This window comes from Tauraco erythrolophus, chromosome 2, assembly GCF_009769465.1.
Source record: "Tauraco erythrolophus isolate bTauEry1 chromosome 2, bTauEry1.pri, whole genome shotgun sequence".
NCBI lineage: Eukaryota > Metazoa > Chordata > Aves > Musophagiformes > Musophagidae > Tauraco > Tauraco erythrolophus.
Genome location: NC_141466.1, coordinates 20,782,478 through 20,801,658, shown reverse-complemented (window position 1 = coordinate 20,801,658; position 19,181 = coordinate 20,782,478). Strand labels below are relative to the sequence as shown.

Here is a 19,181-nt window from a genome sequence, read left to right as displayed (position 1 = left end):
TTTTCATGCATTTCTTTCTTCAAAACAAATTATATGCCATTAAAAAAAACCAAACCTGTCATAACGAACTATCTTATGTAAAGATGGCAAGTAAGAGATACCACCACATAAAAGCATCATATAAAAGGCTAGCTTTAGTTTTTAGATGATGTATCTCAATGGCAAACTGGCTAGTGGAGTTAGCGTAGAAAAATTCTTAAATGAGTTTTCTATATGCTGTTAGATGTTGCAATTAATTTCTAAGTACGGTTCCATATGTTCCGAATTCTCAGTTTCCTTCATTTTTAAGGTCCAGCATAGTGATACAGTGCTTTTCCTTTCTACCTGCTGCATCCTCAGTTATCACTGAGACGATCATAGTACTTACACATACAGACTGCTTTCTGCTGACCTGGCTTCAACAGCTACTCTGATCCTCAAATGTTATACCCATACTTGTATGTATGCCTTGCCTTAGGGGCGTAACTCAGATTTCCTGTTTAGTTAGACAACTATCTGAATAGTGCAGATGCAAAAATTGACACTGTAGGCTTTGTTAGGTAAAAGTTTGTTTAGTTTCTGTGCACTAAGTTTTTTGTTCAAAGAAAGCCATTACTACATTTTATGCTAAATAATAAGCACAAGCCAGGAGTTTAACAACTAGGTTGTATTATTATTTTGGTTATACCACTTGGCTACCCATTCGGCAGTCTACTTTCTTCATGTGGCACTAATGTATCTCCTTTTTATCATGTATATTCTGCATGCTGCTGGACTGAGTTTCTTTCATAAAAGTGTTTAAAATACCCAAGATATCTGTAACATTATGAGCCCACATAAAATGAAATCAAACACTGTTCTAAGGACTTGAGTGAATACTTTATTATCATTCAAGAACTAAGTTTTCAAATGTCTTTTTTCCTGTTACTTACAAACCTCAGGGCAGTATCACTTGCCATATTCTTTTACTGTTGCCTAGAAAATTGCAACCGGTCAGACTGAACTTTGGTTTGATTCCAGAAAAACTTTCTCATTCAGAAATAAAAAAATGTAACAGACAATTAAGAGCACAAGTTCTCCATTTCAAATCTTCATTTTACAGTTATATTCACAAAACTGTATGTTAGCTCGCAAAGAAGCAATGCCTGTTTATTAGTATATACTTGCAGTTACCCTGAAAGAACAAATATTCTTAATACTTACTGCCATGGTCTGTCTTGTTAGTGTGACCAGAACAGTGACAAGAGAACCTACTGTAATATTGTTGCTGTCTTCATCATCCAAAACTAGTGTAAAAAGAAAAGCAACACATCTATTAAACTTCTTTAAAGCCTTTTTTTTCCATTAAAAATTGTTTCTGTTATGTCTAAATATAAGCATACAAATTTCAGAATTTAAAAAAAAAATATTAAATAAGTCTCTTACAACCTCAACTATACCATCAGAATGAGGACTGCTAATTCAGCAAACTGTAAAACAGCAACATTGAGTTTGAAATTTTAATTGCATGAAAGTTAGAAAATGCAAAGTTATAGCTGCTGTGGGAACCATAACTCTGTAATATTGTGCATTATATATTAACACATAAAACTTTAGGAACATGAAATACCATACATGACCAAAGGGACCTTGTTATATTTGTTTTGGGAATCATAACTTTGATTTTCCTGACTTTCATATGATTAACAACTCAATTTCTATGCCACATTAACAATCATGCATTTAATTCTTTTTTAAATAGAAGGCAAAGGAAAAGAACAGCAACGATTATTTTAACTAAAACATCAAACATAATACCCACAGGAAAGTCACTGAGGGGTTTATATCTCCATTCTATGAACCAGAAAGTGTCCCAGGTTAGGGAGGAAGACAATTATATCCCAGTGTAAAAATTTTTATTCCCCTTGCCTGCCCTAAGAAAGTAGTTTTATTATTCACTAGTTTTACATATGTATTTTATCTAATGGTGACACCAAGCTAAACAGAAAAGCATATGCATTGGTTAATCCTCCATACCACACCCAAGTACAGTTGTGGGACAAAGGAAGACTAGAGGCAGAAAAGGGTTGCTTGTCAAAATATGGGAAGGTACTACAAGACCAAATTTTAAGTAGATTAAGAGGACTGTGTACAATCCTCTGTGTGTGTTTATTCTTACAAAACACATGTAAATAACATTTAGAAATACCAAGCTTAATGGATATTTGCATTAATGTTCATGCTTCTCACAGTGGACTATGCATAAGCCAAACTACAAACTAGGCTACCCAAAAAAAACATCACATTTTGAATACCACAGTAACAATATACATTAGAAACAAGTATTAGAACAACCTTTCAAATATCTCACATTTACTAGCACTGATCTTCTACAAAGTAAAGGAGACCACAGAACCAATTCACTCTCCACTGAAAGGCTGCCTAACAGGAACTCCTTAACAACGTACCTCCCTCATCTTCAGAGATGAAAAGCGTTATATATAATGAATTATTATTCATTGAAACAGTGCACACAAAAGGTAGCTAAGCATAGCATACACAAATTCTGCCAGATATAAAAACTGTACAAGGATTATCAAAAAGGAACCCATGAATATTTAGTCATCAGGGTCTCCAACTCAAACATCTCAAAGGACTCTCCATGCTGGAATAAGCTGAGAATAAATTCTGGAATAAGTGTAACTTTTTAAGATAGCTAATAAAAGTGGTATTTCAACCAGAATTCCACATTGCTCATGAAAAATTAAATCGACAGATGAAATATCAGATAAGATCCTGTAGGAGAAAACTACTGCTGGCTTGGGGATCTGTGAAAAGTTCCAATGTACTTTATCTCTTCAGACTTATTATAAATCTCCTGTACAAGAGGCCACCACTCAAAAAATTATGTCATTTCCAGGCCACATAAATAACAGTGAGTTGTGTTTCAGCATCCTCCAAAAGCTTACTGCCAAGAGACTATCAAAGTGTCAGAAGAGCGACATACACAGAACAAAAGGACCTCCCACTTACCCTGTGGTTTTATATCCATAGTGACATACGGAAAGCTGCCAAGGACAGCCATAACTTCATCATATTTCTTATCTTCTAGAAAGTGTAGTAAATTGCGACGATCAGAACCTTTCAAACTCACTAAATCCTGAATACTTTTGATTTTATACTGAATTCAAAAGGAAAAAAAGGAAGTCACATGATAGCAGAGAACACAGCCCACAAACTCTTGATAATACATCACTTGTGTCTCCATGTTACTAATACATACACATAATTTGATTTGTTCTTAAAAAAACACATACTTTACGAAACTAGCAAGCCTATGTTTTGAGAAACAATAAAACAAAGAGGTTGCATTCAAACCTACCAAACAGCACTGCTTTGAACAGTTTGAACACAGTGTGTTCCTTAGCACGTCACCCCTTAGAAATTGGATGCGTGTCTTATAAAACTATTATTTCAGCCAGCTTTTTCAGAAAGCTGAGCCAAGAAGTCTTACTAATCAAGTTCTTTATTTAGATAGAGTACTTCAGTGCTTTGAGATTTATATTAGCAGGAACAACTAAGTACAAGTCACTTTTCACTTTTTTTTTTTTCCCATACTGAACTGCAAACAAATCTAAACCCATTCCTTCTAAGATTTGCAGAGAAGAGCAAGAAGGATAAAACACATGCAGATTTGTCTGAACACTTGATTACCTCACCATTATAAATGTATGTATTTTAATAAAAACAACTTCATACATCCAGGTGGACTGGTCAATATTGCCAATCTAGGAGACTGTATTTTTGAAGAGCTCAATCCATGGGAATCCTGTACAAACAAGTCTAATAAATTGGTCTCTTCCCTCTTTCAGGGGAAGGTCAGGTGGGATTATGAGACAGTTAAATTCTTGATTTTTGTACTTTGTTACACTGCACATGTCAAAAGACACATCTAAAATTGCATATTTTTTTATGCTCCCCATAGTTTAGGGCTGGATTAAGAAAAGTGTTTTATGATACCTATAGGAGAATGATTCTTTTACTTCATCCAAAGGAAAAGACTACTTGACTATTTGATGAACGAGTATCCTCAAAAGGCTACTAAAAAAATGCAGTACTTAAGAATTGTTTATCTTCAAACTAACACAAAAGCATTTAAACACCACCTAGGGCTGTAGTTAAAAGCTAAACAAAACTTCCATTATATAAAAAGATTTTTAATATTGATCCAAATTAACCATTGTAATAAGACTAACAAAGTCAACAGCTTCTACTAGGAGATAACCGCTTGTTTCTAATCAGGCTATTCAGAGAAGAGAAGGCTATGGGGACATCTTACAGCAGCTTTCCAGTACCTAAAGGGGGCCTACAAGAAATCTGGAAAGGGAATTTTGACAAGAGTACGCAGTGATAGGACAAAGGGCAATGGCTTTACACTGAAAGAGGGTAAATTTGTATTAGCTCTAAGAAAGAGATTTTTTACAATGATTGTGGTGAAACACTGGAACAGGTTGCCCAGAGAAGTTTTGGATGCCCCATGCCTGGAAGTGTTGGATGAGGCTTTGAGCAATCTGATCTAGTGGAAGGTGTCCCTGTCCATGGCAGCAGGGTTGGAACTAGATGATCTTTGAGGTCCCTTCCAACCCTAACCATTCTATGATTCTATGATATGATTCTATATACAAGCAAACAAGAAGGTTTGAAGACAAAGACAGTCATTGAAACAGAGTGAAGAAACATATGCAGGTATTCAGATAAGGACAAAAAAAAATAGTCTTAAGTTCTACAAATACCAACATTTATCCAACTACATAGCAAGAGCTTTGTAAAGCATCCTCTTTCAAATATAAACAATCACAAAACCTCAAATACTTTCCACATTAACAGGCATTTTTTTTTTCCTTTTATGAACTCCTCTCTGCTACCTTTCAAATGTATTTTCTATCAAACTAGATTAATAATGATGCAAAGCCAAAAAAAAAAATCATCCCAGTAGGATACTCCAAGCACATTCTGGAAAAATATTAAATAGGAGATAGTATTCTGTAATAAGAAAAAACCTGTTTCTTCTGTTTGTGACGTCAACGTAGATCGACCTTTTACACTCTTTCACACTTCTCAGATCTCTGATTTTTAATTCCCACCTCCTAACTGAGACAGACTTTAAAGAAATAAAAACCACACAGATCATCCTGGAAGTATTGTACTGAATTACTGAGAAATAAACACGTTTTTATTCTCTCAGTTAATTCATGATCTTGTTTCCTTATAGGCAAACAGGTAAAAGTAATAACAAAGTGTTTTAAGAAGTCACCAAGTATCATTTGTAGTTTTATACCTTTTTATGATTGGAGACTCGTCTAAGATTGTCCTCTTCAATATGCGGCAGCTGCAAAAGGGGAGACTTGAACTGTTGAAGTCCCTGGACAGTCATCTGGGAAAGCTTCATGCAATTTTCCAAAGATCCCAAAGATGGAGCACGGAACTCCCTTTCTTGGGGAGAATGAAACAGACAATTTTTATTTTTTTCTTCTTACGCTTTACAATATAGACTTGTATTATAGACTACAGAAAATCTTGTTTTCAGTCAACCAAGCAAAAGATAAGAGGCATCTTAAAATGTTCAGCATAATTAAGCGGGTAGTCTTTTTACTCTCACTGTAGTCACATAGCTCAGCAGACATTTTCTTCCCTCTATTCAGGCTGTCACAGCTGAACACTACGAAAGGGAAAGACTTCCATCTAACATTGTCTCAGGGAACAGCAGCACAATGTATCTATGCTTATAGACAAAGACGCCAACGTTTACTTTTTTTTTTATAAAAAAGGCAGCATCAAAACCAACTGGTTTTAAACTTGTATATTTTACATATATGTGTGCGTGTGTATAACGTGTTTAGTTCTACTTTGTAAGCATATTATAAATACAGTTTATCATTAAACATTAATCTTTTACAATACAATGCATTCTTTTTAAGATTTTCACCTTGAGATACAAAGGTAGCAGCCTATAACATGCAAGAAAAAATTAATTATGACTGAAGCTAAGCAGAACATATTGTATCATGTTAGAAGACAGTAATAATAGCTGTAAAAATATCAAAGGCATGGCTTTTCTAAGCACATCTAAAGGTTAAAAGGGGTGTCTGAGCAAACTTCTATGACTTTTATTTTTAGAAATTACCTATAATTCCTTTAATATTTTGAAGTCCAAAAAGGTATACACTCTACATAATTAAAATGGTAAAACAGACAAGGAGAAAGTCTTAACCAGACCAGAGCAAAAGAAAAGACATAGCCTTTTAATATTTTTCATCACAACTGCCAAGAAGCGAAAAAGCAAAGCAGAGAGATTTCCACACGTTGTTATTTAACTTTATTAGACAACCATCCATTCATAAGACTTCTCAAAATCGTTTTTAGAAAACTCATTTCAGAATTCCCCTGCAGCTCAAGAGCTGCTACAAGTCTGGAACTGGCAATGTTCAAGTCACTCTATATATACTTTACCATGAAACAGAAAAATCAGTTAGATACTCTTCACAGCGCCCAGAGGAACTTAAGCTACTTAAATCTTTTTCTGAACTCATATCTTGTATATGAAAGAACTGAAGGCACTTATAAATACGTACTACAGAAAGCACCCATAATTTATGATGCCTGTCACTTTATTTAAGGATCTACATATGTATTTTCTCATACTTTAAAACTTTTTCTGAGAAACAATCAACCTTCAGTTACCTTGGCTATTACTGATATTTTTATAAGTATGAACACAAATATCTATGTGTGTCCATACACAAACACACTCATACAGGTATGTGAGAGAAAAAAAGAAAAACGAGAAAGAATGTGGGGCCCCTCCGGAAGGATACAGGTGACCTGGTTAATGAGGATGTGGAGAAGGCTGAAATATTCAACAACTTTTTTGCCTCAGTCTTCACTGGCAACCACTCAAACCACACCACCCAAATCACAGAGGATGTTGGCTGGGTCTGGGAGAGTGAAGAACCACCCAGGGTAGGAGCAGATCAGGTCCGGGAACACCTAGAGAACCTGAAGGTGCAAAAGTCCATGGGACCCAATGAGATACATCCATGGGTCCTGAAGGAACTGGCGGCTGAAGTTGCTAAGCCACTAGCCATCATATTTTAGAGGTCCTGGCAGTCTAGTGAGGTTCCTACAGATTGATAAAGGGCAAACATAACCCCCATCTTTAAAAAAGCGACCAAGGACAACCCAGGAAACTACAGACCAGTCAGCCTTACCTCTGTGCCAGGTAAAATCGTGGAACAGATTCTCCTGGTAGCTGCACTAAGGCACATAAAAAATAACCAAGTGGTTAGTGACAGCCAACATGGCTTCACTAGGGGCAAGTTGTGCCTGACTAATTTAGTGGCCTTCTACAACAAAGCTACAGCGATGGTTGACATGGGTAAAGCAACAGATGTCATTTTCCTGGACTTGCGCAAGGTGTTTGACACTGTCCCACATGACATCCTTGTCTCTAAAATGGAGAGACACGGATTTGACAGATGGACCACTCGGTGGATAAAGAACTGGCTGGATGGTTGCACTCAGAGTTGTGGTCAATGGTGCAATGTCTACATGGAGACCAGTGTCAAGCGGTGTCCCTCAGGGGTCTGTTCTGGGTCCAGTGCTGTTCAACATCTTTATCAGCGACATGGATGACTGCATTGAGTGCACCCTCAGTAAGTTTGCCAATGACACCAACCTGTGTGGTGCCATGGACTCACTTGAGGGAAGAGATGCCATACAGAGGGACCTTAATAAGCTTGAGAAATGAGCCAGTGCAAACTGCATGAGCTTCAACAAGTCAAAATGCAAGGTCCTTCACCTGGGTCGGGCCAATCCTAGGCACAAATACAAACTGGGCACAGAGTGGGTTGAGAGCAGCCCTGAAGGAAGGATTTGGGGGTGTTTATAGATGAGAACCTCAACATGAGCCAGCAGTGCACTCATGCGGCCCAGAAGGCCAACCGCATCCTGGGATGTATCAAGAGAAGCGTGGTCAGCAGGTCAAGAGAGGTGATTCTCCCCCTTTACACTGCTCTTGTGAGACCCCACCTCAAATACTGCATCCAGTTCTGGTGTCCCCACCATAAGAGAGACATAGATTTGTTGGAGCGTGTTCAGAGGAGGGCCACAAAGATGATCCAGGGGCTGGAGCACCTCTGCTATGAGGACAGGTTGCAGGAGCTGGGATTGTTCAGCCTTGAAAAGAGAAGACTTCGGGGGGACCTAATAGCTGCCTTCCAATACCTGAAGGGAACCTACAGGAAGGCTGGGGAGGGACTTTTTACAAGAGTGTCCACTGACAGGGCAAGGGGAAATGGGTTTAAGTTGAAGGAGAACAGATTTAGATTAGATCTTAGGAAGAAATTCTTTAGTATGAGGGTGGTAAGACTTTGGAATAAATTGCCCAGAGAAGTTGTGGATGCCCCCTCCCTGGAGGTGTTCAAGGCCAAGTTGGACAGAGCCTTGAGTAGCCTGATCTAGTTGAGAGGCATCCCTGTCCATGACAGGGAGGTTGGATTAGATGATCTCTAAGGTCTCTTCCAGCCTATGCCATTCTATGATTCATGTAAGTATACAAATACATATATTTGGTATGGACATATTTGGCTGGTATATTTGGGACACTACAGGGGCACAGAGGCATGTTTCAATAGCTTGATCAGACAGATGGTCAGTAGGAATATGCCCACTCTGCTAGGGCTGTGTGATAGAGCTTTCCACACTATTAAGGCAATCAGAGATGTGAATAAAAGCAGGTTAGGTTTACTTACACCTGGGTGAGAAGGCAGACAGGCCATATTTTGATAAAAAACAAGTTTAAATTAATTTTAAAATATTTTACACAGGAAATATGAAAAGGTAATAAATCTGACCAAAAAAAACAAATATGGTGTCTTCAGTAAGTTTTCTCCTTCCTTTACACCACCACCTTGCTGCAGATTTATAAGCAGCTACTAGGACATGTTAAACACACATGAAAAAAATCACTCCATCACTTCTGCTCTACTTGCCCCTCTCCCTTCAAATGGCTTGTTTCTTTATTAGTTACATCAAGCTATAAATATAATCAGCTATCAAATCAAAGTACATGGCAGGGTACCTTTCTTTTTTTAACTCAGTGTATTAAAAAGTACTGGGAAGATTATACGCAATACAAAGAGAAGAATAACACATGAATGGAACTATTCAGCTAGACATAACGGTAAGTAACAAAGATTTAACTTTTACCTTTCAAAAAAAAAAAAAAGAGTAATGGAAATTTACTTTCCATCTTACCTATCCTCCACCTCCCCTGTAATTTTTTTGGCTGCTGCTAAGAAAAGTCACTAGATTTTTTTAAATTAAAAAAAATACACACTGAAAACCAAGTTAATAAAAGAATCCTAAATAATCTCTAACAAACTGACTTTTGCAGGAAATTCACCTAGAGCTTTGAGACCACAGAGAATTAGTCAGGATAAAAATTCTCCTCTCTCTTAAAGCATTATCTTATCATTCATACGACAGTAGAAAAATATTTTAACAAAGTTGAAGAATATTATTCTGGTTTCCTGAAAATAATACAGGACTTCATATTCCCCAGAGTGGATCTGAAGACAATATAGCTATTAACACTACCCACCTGCCTGCACCATAAAATGAATATCATTACAGGACACATTTTGACAGCTTCCACTTGTCAAAGTGCACAAGACAAGATGACTTTTAATCTAAGGTCATAAAGTCATCCAGAATATACGACATTAAAGTAGTCAACCAAAAATTTAAATGCAAATCATAGTTGCTTGTGAAGGAATGGTATACACCTGGATCAAACCACAACTTCTACATTACACTGCAGCTTCCAACCTGAACTAAGAAATGCACTTTGACTGGACAGCTGAACCAATGCCTAACCTTTCTGTAGACAGCACATTCCACATTTCCAGTTAATCATCACAAAACGATGGATAGAAGCAAGGGATGGCACAGAACAAAGCGTATTTTCAGAGATGTTAAAAGAAAGTGTCACAGACTATGTAGAAATCAGGCAAGAGAGTACAAGACATTTTATCTAAAGGTAGCTCACAAGTGCCACATTTTCCACCAGGCTGGAAAAAGCTTCACAGTAACTAAAAACTGACTGGACTGAAACGAAAATAGTATCAATTTTGTTTTTAAGAAAGCAAATTAAAACTGTTGCTTGGAAATAAATCCAAATAATAATGAATCTAAACTCATCTGCAAAGAATAATAGCTCTATTAAAAATTAAGAACTAATCGCAATTAAATTATTTTTATGCCAAACCTACACTCATTCTTTCATGACAGATAGTTTCTAACGAAGTTTGGTAAGAAAGGCAGTGTCCATGGCTTTTATGAGAATGCATAAACAGCCTGAGGTACCACTTTTTGCTATCTGGGGAGGCACGACGCTTGTCCCTGTGAAGGGCTCAGACAGCAGAACTTCATAAATTTTGCTTCTGTGATATGCTGTTCTTAGTGTTTCTCAGTCTTCCTTGCAACTCCTTCAAGAACAGCTGGTACTGGACCAATAGTTGAATGGTATACGGACATTTTTAGAACCAACTAGGAAAACTAAGTGCCAAGATTCTGAAGATCCATCCAAGGTGCTCTTCTTCAAAAGACTAGATTATGCATAAATGGTTACAGATATTTTTAAGCTAATAACTATTATTATTATTATATTATAATTTGAGAGATTGAAAGACACAAATGAATAACAGTGCAAAATGAGATTCTTCATGCCACCATCAATTTAGGTTTCACAAAATAAGATTTGTCTCCAGAATATTTCTTTAGATAACATTAACGCATGTCATCATCTTTGTATTTTCACAGACCAGGACTGCTAACATCTACAGCTAATTACAGCATATGATAATTTTATGTACCATGTCAAGGCTGATTTAAGTTAAAATTAGAACTAAATTCAAAAATATCTGCAATTAAGTTTTAAGTTATTTAAAACTATGTTAAGATGACAAATAGACAACCTTAAACAAAACAATCTCTCAAAAATTTCTATAGTTAACTTTTTATTTTTTTAAAGATATGAACAAAATTAAATAAACAATGACACCTTTCTAATTTCTAGTTGTTTCCCAGTAATAGTCAGAAGGTCGGCAAAATTCTCTCTACAGATAGTCATCAAAAATAGGATCAATATTTTAAATTTGCTAAGTAGCAAAACCAGTGATTTTCCTCTAGATCAAAGGCCAAAATTCTCAAATGGTTTATCTTTAAGTCCTCACATGCATTATTGTTGGCCTGATGGGCAACTGTTTGGTATCACCTTCCCTTTAACGTTTTGTGCTGAGAGGACAAAAATCTGCTACAGAAACACAAAACAAATCCTCGACTATACCTATGATATGCTTCTACATTTTTTCCGAATCTACGGAAGCAACTTTTATTATACATAACGACAGCTATAAATTCTCATCCACTTTCAGACTCACTGAGATTGGCAGGGATCATGATAATCTCTAGAAACTGTTGGTAGTAGAGGCTGTTTAGGTTTGGTTTTTTTAATAACTATCGTTTCCATTTCACATGCAAACAGAAAATTAGTTTACACTACTGTCTTCCAAAATACTGTTTGATTTTTTTTTAATTTAAGCTGAAATCTAAATTTTCTGGAACTTCAAAGCAGTTTGTTAAATACACTGCATCTATAAATAATCATTTTACTGTCAAATTTAAAAAGTATATTCATATACATACAGAACTAGAGGAGAATACAGCTACTTGGAGGTCATTCAAGTTGTATAGTATATCACATACTCCGTTAAGTATCTTATTTCAGCTTTTACGCAAGAGGTATAAGTGTTTTTCATTTTTCAAAGATTTCTAGTTCTGTTGCATGAAAAAAGGCTTCTGGCTGCATTATTTTGGTTTCATTTTACACAAGAGTAAACAAGATTGTTAATTGACCAATATATACTCAGGCCATCTTAAAAGACATCTTTCAGATGTTTGAAGCATTTTTATTAAAAATCCCCCAACAATCCACATTAAGAAAAAAGCCATACCTACATCTGGCATGCACAAGGGCTTAATAAACAATTAATAAGATGTCTTTATTCAAGCGCTTTCTGTAATTAGCTGTAATATGCAGACTTGGTCTGGCTAAGCTAACAAAACTTAAAAACCCCCTACAACACCAGCACCAAAATCCACCCTCCACACTTCCAAAACAGCTACTTAGCTTTTTATTAAATAAATTATTAAACTATTAAACTAATAAAGATTCACAGCACATCTTTGCAACTTTGCCACAGTGCTGTGCACTTAGTATGACACTTATAAATAAGTATAATCTAATGTTAGGTAAAGATTACTGCGGCTACTGTTTACTTTCAGGTTTCACATTTTCTCCTCAGCAGTCCCACGGACTAGTAAAGTTCGGGTTTATAAGAGAGCTGGAAATATACTTAATCAAAACTTCTTTCTAAGATAGGATATGTAAGTCAGCATGTAACATCCCTATCTGCTCATGTCCCCCCTCTCATACTTTATTTGGTTATGGAGCACAATTCCCAGCACCACTTGCAAGAGTGCTGGAAAAGATCTTACCCAAAACCATTCTTGTTAGGAGGCCATCAATGCTTGATAAAGGAGTTTTGGTCTAGTAAAGATCAACTAGTAAATTAATAAACAAAATGGTTACCAGTTTGGCATAAAAAAGTTTTGCCGATGTTTACTGCAACAAAAGAATGAGATCTAAGTCTTAGCTTCTTTACACTGCAAGCAACTATCTTCAGTGTAATTGTCTTTTTACAGTAAAAATAAAGAAGCTTAAACACTTCAATTAAATTGTAATTTCTATGGCAATTACAGTAAAGCACCAGCTCCTACAAGTTCAGAAAAAAGGCTACATAACAGGCTAAACAGCACAGGACCCCGAAATGGAGAAAAGTACAAGCAGTATACAAAGAAATCATGACAAAAAAAAAAAATCCGAAAAACAAGTGACATTCGTAACAGGAGAGGAAGAAGTGTAAAAATGCAAATGAAAAGATGGATGAATACAAGGTTCAATTTGTCTCTAAATGCTTTGCTACTGAAAATGGAGCAGATCTTTAAGAAAAAGTTTTCAACTGCATGTAAGGAGGAACTTTTAATTGCAAAAATTACAAGCTGAACACACTCAATATTTCAGAGTAGAGCTTGGCAGTGGCAGCAGCATTTCAGTCCTCAAAATAGAGGACTGCCTTAGAGTAAAATGAACAAAAGTGCATTTAGGCATTTCTAAATATCACAGGTTAAGTTTCCCGTAAGAACCAAAGACTTTATGAAGTATTGCAATGAAGAATCATATTTATTAGTTTTAATTATACAGTTTCTTTTCTTACCTTCCCGGCTTCGAGCCATTATTATTAGCTGGCAGATCACATTAATCATTTCTTGAAGTAGTGCAGGACTCTTTTTCAGGATAAACTGCTGATCTGCAAGACATAACTGGCGGCAATTATGCTGCACTTCTATTAGGAGAGAGATAGTTTACATGAACTGGACACATTTAATTGTGTGGACTTCATTTCTATTCATTCTTGTACTAGTGAAAACACCACTTTTTTCTCGTTGACACATCCATCTTTAACATTCCCTAACAAAACAGGAAAGAGCAAGCGCTAAGAAGGAACACAAGTCTTGTATACCAGACAAGCAGCTTCCACACCAAAGAGGAAGTACTTATTAGATCCATCTAAAAAAGCAAGAGGATGGCACAGACAGTTTACCAGTGTTATTAAAATAGCATGAACTCTTCAGGTAATCACAGGTTAAAAAAAGGATTTTTAATTTTAAGTGAAACACCAGTTTCGGGAAAAATATTATTTGTAAAGTACTACTTTCGAATGCAGATCTGCGATGTTTTAAGTACACACAGTAACTAAGTAGCAAGGAAGATGAGAGATTTTTAATGACTACTTAAAACTGATCAATTTTCTTTTGAAAGAAACTGGAAAATTTGAACAAAAAGCACCTTCAGTGGTTTATTTACTTTTTTAAAAATTTGAATTAAAACATAGAACATCAAGTTTGCTGGTTAGCCTAAGAAACCATGAGTTTCATGGATGAAACTTAAGAACTGCATTTAGAAACATTCCAGTTTGTATATTTACAAGAATGAAAAGTTGCAAAACACAAACTGAACCTCATATGTAACTGATACTTAAAGTTCTAATCTTGTAATCTTTGCTTCACATAGTGGGATAAAACTCCAAAAATAACAATGCATGGAAATGTTAGAGAGCAATATTATGCTTATCTTGGATTTCTTTACTCTGAAAAGTATTTATACTTCACATGTTTAACTTCTTACTCTATTACAAAGAGAAAAAAAAATTCAAAGTCACATTTGCAGCCAAAAAGCATTAAAAAGTAGGTTATCAGCATTACAGAGCTGTCAAGAAAATGAGTAAATGCTAAGTAAATGTTTTAAAGAGTCATTAAAGTTGAAAAACCGAGTACACTCCATAGAGATTAATGAGTAGAGATCCATGCAACTCTTTCATGGGCAAAAATTAACGAGTACTGCAGCGTGCAACATGTTGGTCTGTGTCCAACAATATTTAGGGGAGAAACCATTACCTTCTTCAAGGACCTCAGGAACTTTCATCCTGGCAAGATGAGTCAACAGCAGAACTCTGGCTTTCAGACTGTAAGGGCAGGTGAGTGGAGGCTCATTCTTCTTTAAGTTTATGCCACCAATGTCTCTGATAAGCTAAATTAAAATATAGTTAAACACAAACAGCTATTTGGGCGCGAAAGAGAAAAATACAGGAAGAGAACAGTTTACAAGGAAAAAAATTACATTCACAAAAGCAAGCTTTTAAGTAACTTCCCCCTGCAAAGTTCTGTAGAGATGAACATTAATCATTTTTATTCATAACCCAGCTCCAAAAAGTCAAAAAGCGTGTTTAAATGCCTTGTTTCAATGTGGAAGTGAGGGAGGAAGTAAAGATTTGCACACAAGAAACTTGCCTTGAATAGCACCGAGTAAAATTAATACCGATAGATATTTTTTAAATCTGGTTATATTGCCAAGGTTTACTAGATTCAACCATATTTCTAAGGTATTTATATTAAACTTAATACGCAGTAGCAACAGCATCACTGTGAGACCTTTCACACATCTAAGATCCAGCCAACTTCATCAGAAATAGTCTCAACTATCACAGAAAGGAGAGTTATAAGCCTAAACTCCATGGTAGGCTGAAGATCAAGTATTTTAACTTCTTTATAAACAACACCAACTTGAAAAAAACCATGGTTTTCTTTATTCAGGATGACCTATCCTGATCCTGACTAGATGAAGATGCACAGTTCAAACAGGTGTCTGTCACCTGAATTTGTTGAAGACCCTGGACGAAGAGGCTACAAAGCTGAGTAACAGAAGCTCATAGTTTATAAGAATCAATACATGGCCCAGAAGCTTCATTTTAGGTCAACAAGTCACCTAAGGAGATATTCAGTTTCCAAGATCTCCAGCCACAAAGGGAAGTTAGGATATCAACAGCCAAGCTACACTGACCTTTGACCAGTCTGTCCCTACACTTGAAAAAAAAAAATCAAGATCTTCTACCAAGAAGTTCCTTACAAGCACATCCTGGTGTAAGACCAGACCAAGAGGACTAAAACTTCAAGAAGAAAAAAAAAACATTCCTTCCTAAAATGTATTGATACTAGATCTATGAAAAACAGTGACATAAAAATGGGAACAATCATGGCCCAAAAAGCAGGATATACTAACAAAAATCATTAGCAATACCCTTCTGTATTGATGCTTCGGAGACTTGTACCGCCACATACTCAGAAAAAAAAAGAACACAGGTGACATTGATTACTGGAGCTTTAGAAATGGAACAAAATCCAATAGTATAAAATGCAAGGTCATGCACTTGCATACTAATGAGGACTGCACCTCAAAGATGGGAGCTTGTTATCTGGAAAACAGAGGTATGTAAGACAACAGAAATCCAGAAAACTTAGCAATCCCACACAAGTTGTATCAAACCACCATAAGAAATAGTTGTGTAAGACAGTATGCTGAAAGTTATTCCCTGCAGAAATACAGGAATAGTATCGCCACTGAGGCACTGCTAACTCTTAACATGGAATACTGTGGATAATTCTGAGGAGGTAAAATAAAATTTAATGTAAAATCTGGAAACATATCAACTGGGAACAGTACCCCATTCAGCACGTAACAGGATGAGGGAAATGAAGAGCCTTTTGGGAAAGAAAGGATTAGAAGACAGCTGCTTTTCTAGTTTAGCAAAATAAAGACAAAAAGAGAACATATGGGCTATTGCTTCTGTCTATAAATGCATTAAGGATATACACAGCACGAATCATTTAGACTCAAGAATAATGATGACAAAAAACATGGGTATAAACTGGTCACAAAAAAGACCCCTAACCAGTAGAATATCAAGTTCTGGAATAGCTTCTCAGTAGGATATGGTTATAGGAGGCTTAACTGCCTTTTAAATAAAGAATGATTAAGGGTAAAGGTCTTGCACAATGCCAATGTTTGCAAGAGCACAGGAGAAGAACTGATGATCAAGGTGATCTTTCCCAGCCATGTGCTCCCACTGCTGAAAAACCTCACCTAACCACACAGTTCCAGCTCCTTCTCTTGAAGTGCATAAGATAAAGAATTTGTAAAAGAGACAAAGACAATTAAGTAAAGAGGTATCTCAGTCTATTTTCTTAATGTTTAAGACATGAAAGCATGTTTACAACTGGAAAATCCAATTGTGTGTGCATGCAAAGCTTAAATCTGTGAGACTATCCCCCCCTCACTTTGCAAACTCAAAACATTTTAATCGGAGCATTTTGTATACTGTGCTTTAAACTTCTTAAAACCAAAGTGCTAGCTTCTGATAAATAAGACATCCTAAAACTCTGCTAGCAATAATTATTTGCCACAGTATGCATTATGGCATCTCTGGTGGGAAGACTGAGTGGAAATGAAAGCAAAAGGCAACCAGAGGGGAACTGACATTCATGGAGAAATCTTTATAAGATTTAGAGATTATTAATTCAGACATCAGACAATAACTATTTCAGTATTAACATATTTAACTAGATCTATGTTAATGATTTAAAAGAACTTTATGAAACAGCCATCACCTTGTATCAGTACTCAATATTTGTAAGGACTGACACTCTAATTTCTTATTTAGTTCACTCCTTCCCAAAAACCCAACCCAGCAGTCTGTATACTCAACTGATTCCATTTAAGCTAAGCGTTATCATCAATTAATGTTATTTTTTCTTTTTAAAAAAAAAATAGATCAAGTCTAGCTTCTAATTCCTATTTCTAGAGAGATACAGTTGCATCTCAACAAAATTAATGCCTTGAGAACTTGAATTCTGTCAGCTGGTCACCTACAAGCACCATCTCCCTCTTCCCTCGAAGGGGTCAGTTATTTATAAAATATCTCTTGATATAACTAACCTGTGGTATCTGAATGTTGTCTGCTGGTCTGCTCGTAGCATCTTTATTGTACTGAGGATCAAATTCAGATGCCCCCGCCAAAACCATGATAAGCCCTGCGAAGATAATTGGAGGCAGACAGAAAATGTCAGCAACATCCTATGCCACCAAGTGATTTCTTCAGAACCCTCAGTCATAAAACTTATTCCCACTCTTCCCTCAACAACCATGAATACCCACGTTCTCTATTTAGTGGCAGTAGTAACTGATCCACAGGGCAAAAGAGACAAGAGTCAATGCCTGGCACAAGACAAAAGGGATCACTCAAGGCTCCATTTTGCACAGCATCAAGTCCAGCACTTGAATCTATATATCTTCACAAAAACAGAGTTAGGCTTCTTTAAGAGTGGCAGACGTCACTGCACAGCAGTTTGACTACTTCTGCATGCTCACAGAACCATTTCTCTCAGCAATTCACGTGCCTGCAGCAGCACCACAATGTTTGTACTGGAGGGGCAGGCAGGAAGGATAAAATTTCAACTCAATTTTCTGTTCAGTCAGCATTGAAAAAGCATTTTTTAAAAAAATTCTTTTAATTATTAGAAAAGCAGTTCAATAAATACCCCTGCAAACAAATCCCATGAAGATGATGGACTGCTCTTTTCCTGAAGTAATCAGGATAATCCATACTACCTCGAAATATTCTGTTGTGTAATTAAGATGAAAGACCTACACAGTGGGGGTATTTCAGCCCCATTATGAGTTTGCTGTTCATGAAAATGTCAGACCCCTCAGCCATAGACAATAAGAGAAAGCTCACACCATCGCTTCCTACAGTTAAAATAACTTTTTCAGCAACAGTTACTCATGCTTCATTCTTAAATTTTGAACAAGTCTTCTTCCAAGCAAGCCAAAGTTATTTTTGCCTACATGCAGTGCTCAGTGAATTCCACCTACTAACAGTTAGTCAAGTTCCCTGAGCATCAGTTTTGCTTTCCGTTCTCAATTATCTATTTACTTCCTAAGCAGAGTATATCAAAGAGTTTCAGACCACTATAAATACTTTCCTATTATTTAAGATCCACAATTATGGATCATCAAGAAAGGACGTTGAAAACTCATTTGTCTTGAAATCTACAAAAAAATGTCTTAAGACAAGGCAAGACATGGTGTAGTGGAGGGTTTCCCTGCCCATGGCAGGGCGGTTAGAACTAGATGATCTTTGAGGTCTCTTCCAACTCAAACCATTCTATGATTCTATGTAGATTTGTCTCCCTGTTTCCCTAGCCTGGTTTGATTGCACCTGCCCAGGCTCAAGCCTTGAGTTGTGGCACTGGTAACTCACAACTGTGGAATTCACAACCAAGCAAAGGCCTTACCTGACCACTGTGTTTGTCTAAGGCACTTCATTTTTCATTCAGACAGCACAGGGGACCTCAGTGGAAAAACCTGACCTGCCTCTGACCCAGGACTCCCTGAAAGTGTGAAGTCCTTAAATAAGGCCACTCAAACTCAGTTAATTTTTTAACCCATCTGTAGGACAGACACGGCAAGCCTCAAAACTATGGTTCTGAGCAAGGTTCAACATGACTGTTGACAAGAAGTTTGGAGAAAGAAGAGAAAGGTTTGTAGTGATCTCCTTAAACTTCTAAAGAAGTCTCACCTACTCTCTCATTCCTCCTTTCTCACCTAGCTGTTTAGAGAGGGGAGAAAGCCTAAGAGTGTGACAAGG

At 36.5% G+C, this 19,181-nt stretch overlaps 1 protein-coding gene across 2 annotated transcripts in view; it reads right to left on the bottom strand.

Annotated features, from left to right (window-relative positions):
- The window catches only part of SEC63 (SEC63 protein translocation regulator), a 65,249-nt gene that overhangs the window by 11,120 nt on the left and 34,948 nt on the right, over positions 1 to 19,181 (bottom strand). For both annotated transcript variants that reach the window (XM_086608133.1, XM_086608134.1), the window contains exons 9-14: positions 17,471 to 17,565; positions 14,596 to 14,728; positions 13,356 to 13,448; positions 5,297 to 5,451; positions 2,992 to 3,139; positions 1,183 to 1,265 (exon numbers count right to left, since the gene is read on the bottom strand). In XM_086608133.1, the coding sequence (XP_086464259.1) occupies positions 1,183 to 1,265; positions 2,992 to 3,139; positions 5,297 to 5,451; positions 13,356 to 13,448; positions 14,596 to 14,728; positions 17,471 to 17,565 (707 nt within the window). The remainder of the gene's footprint in view (positions 1 to 1,182; positions 1,266 to 2,991; positions 3,140 to 5,296; positions 5,452 to 13,355; positions 13,449 to 14,595; positions 14,729 to 17,470; positions 17,566 to 19,181) is intronic.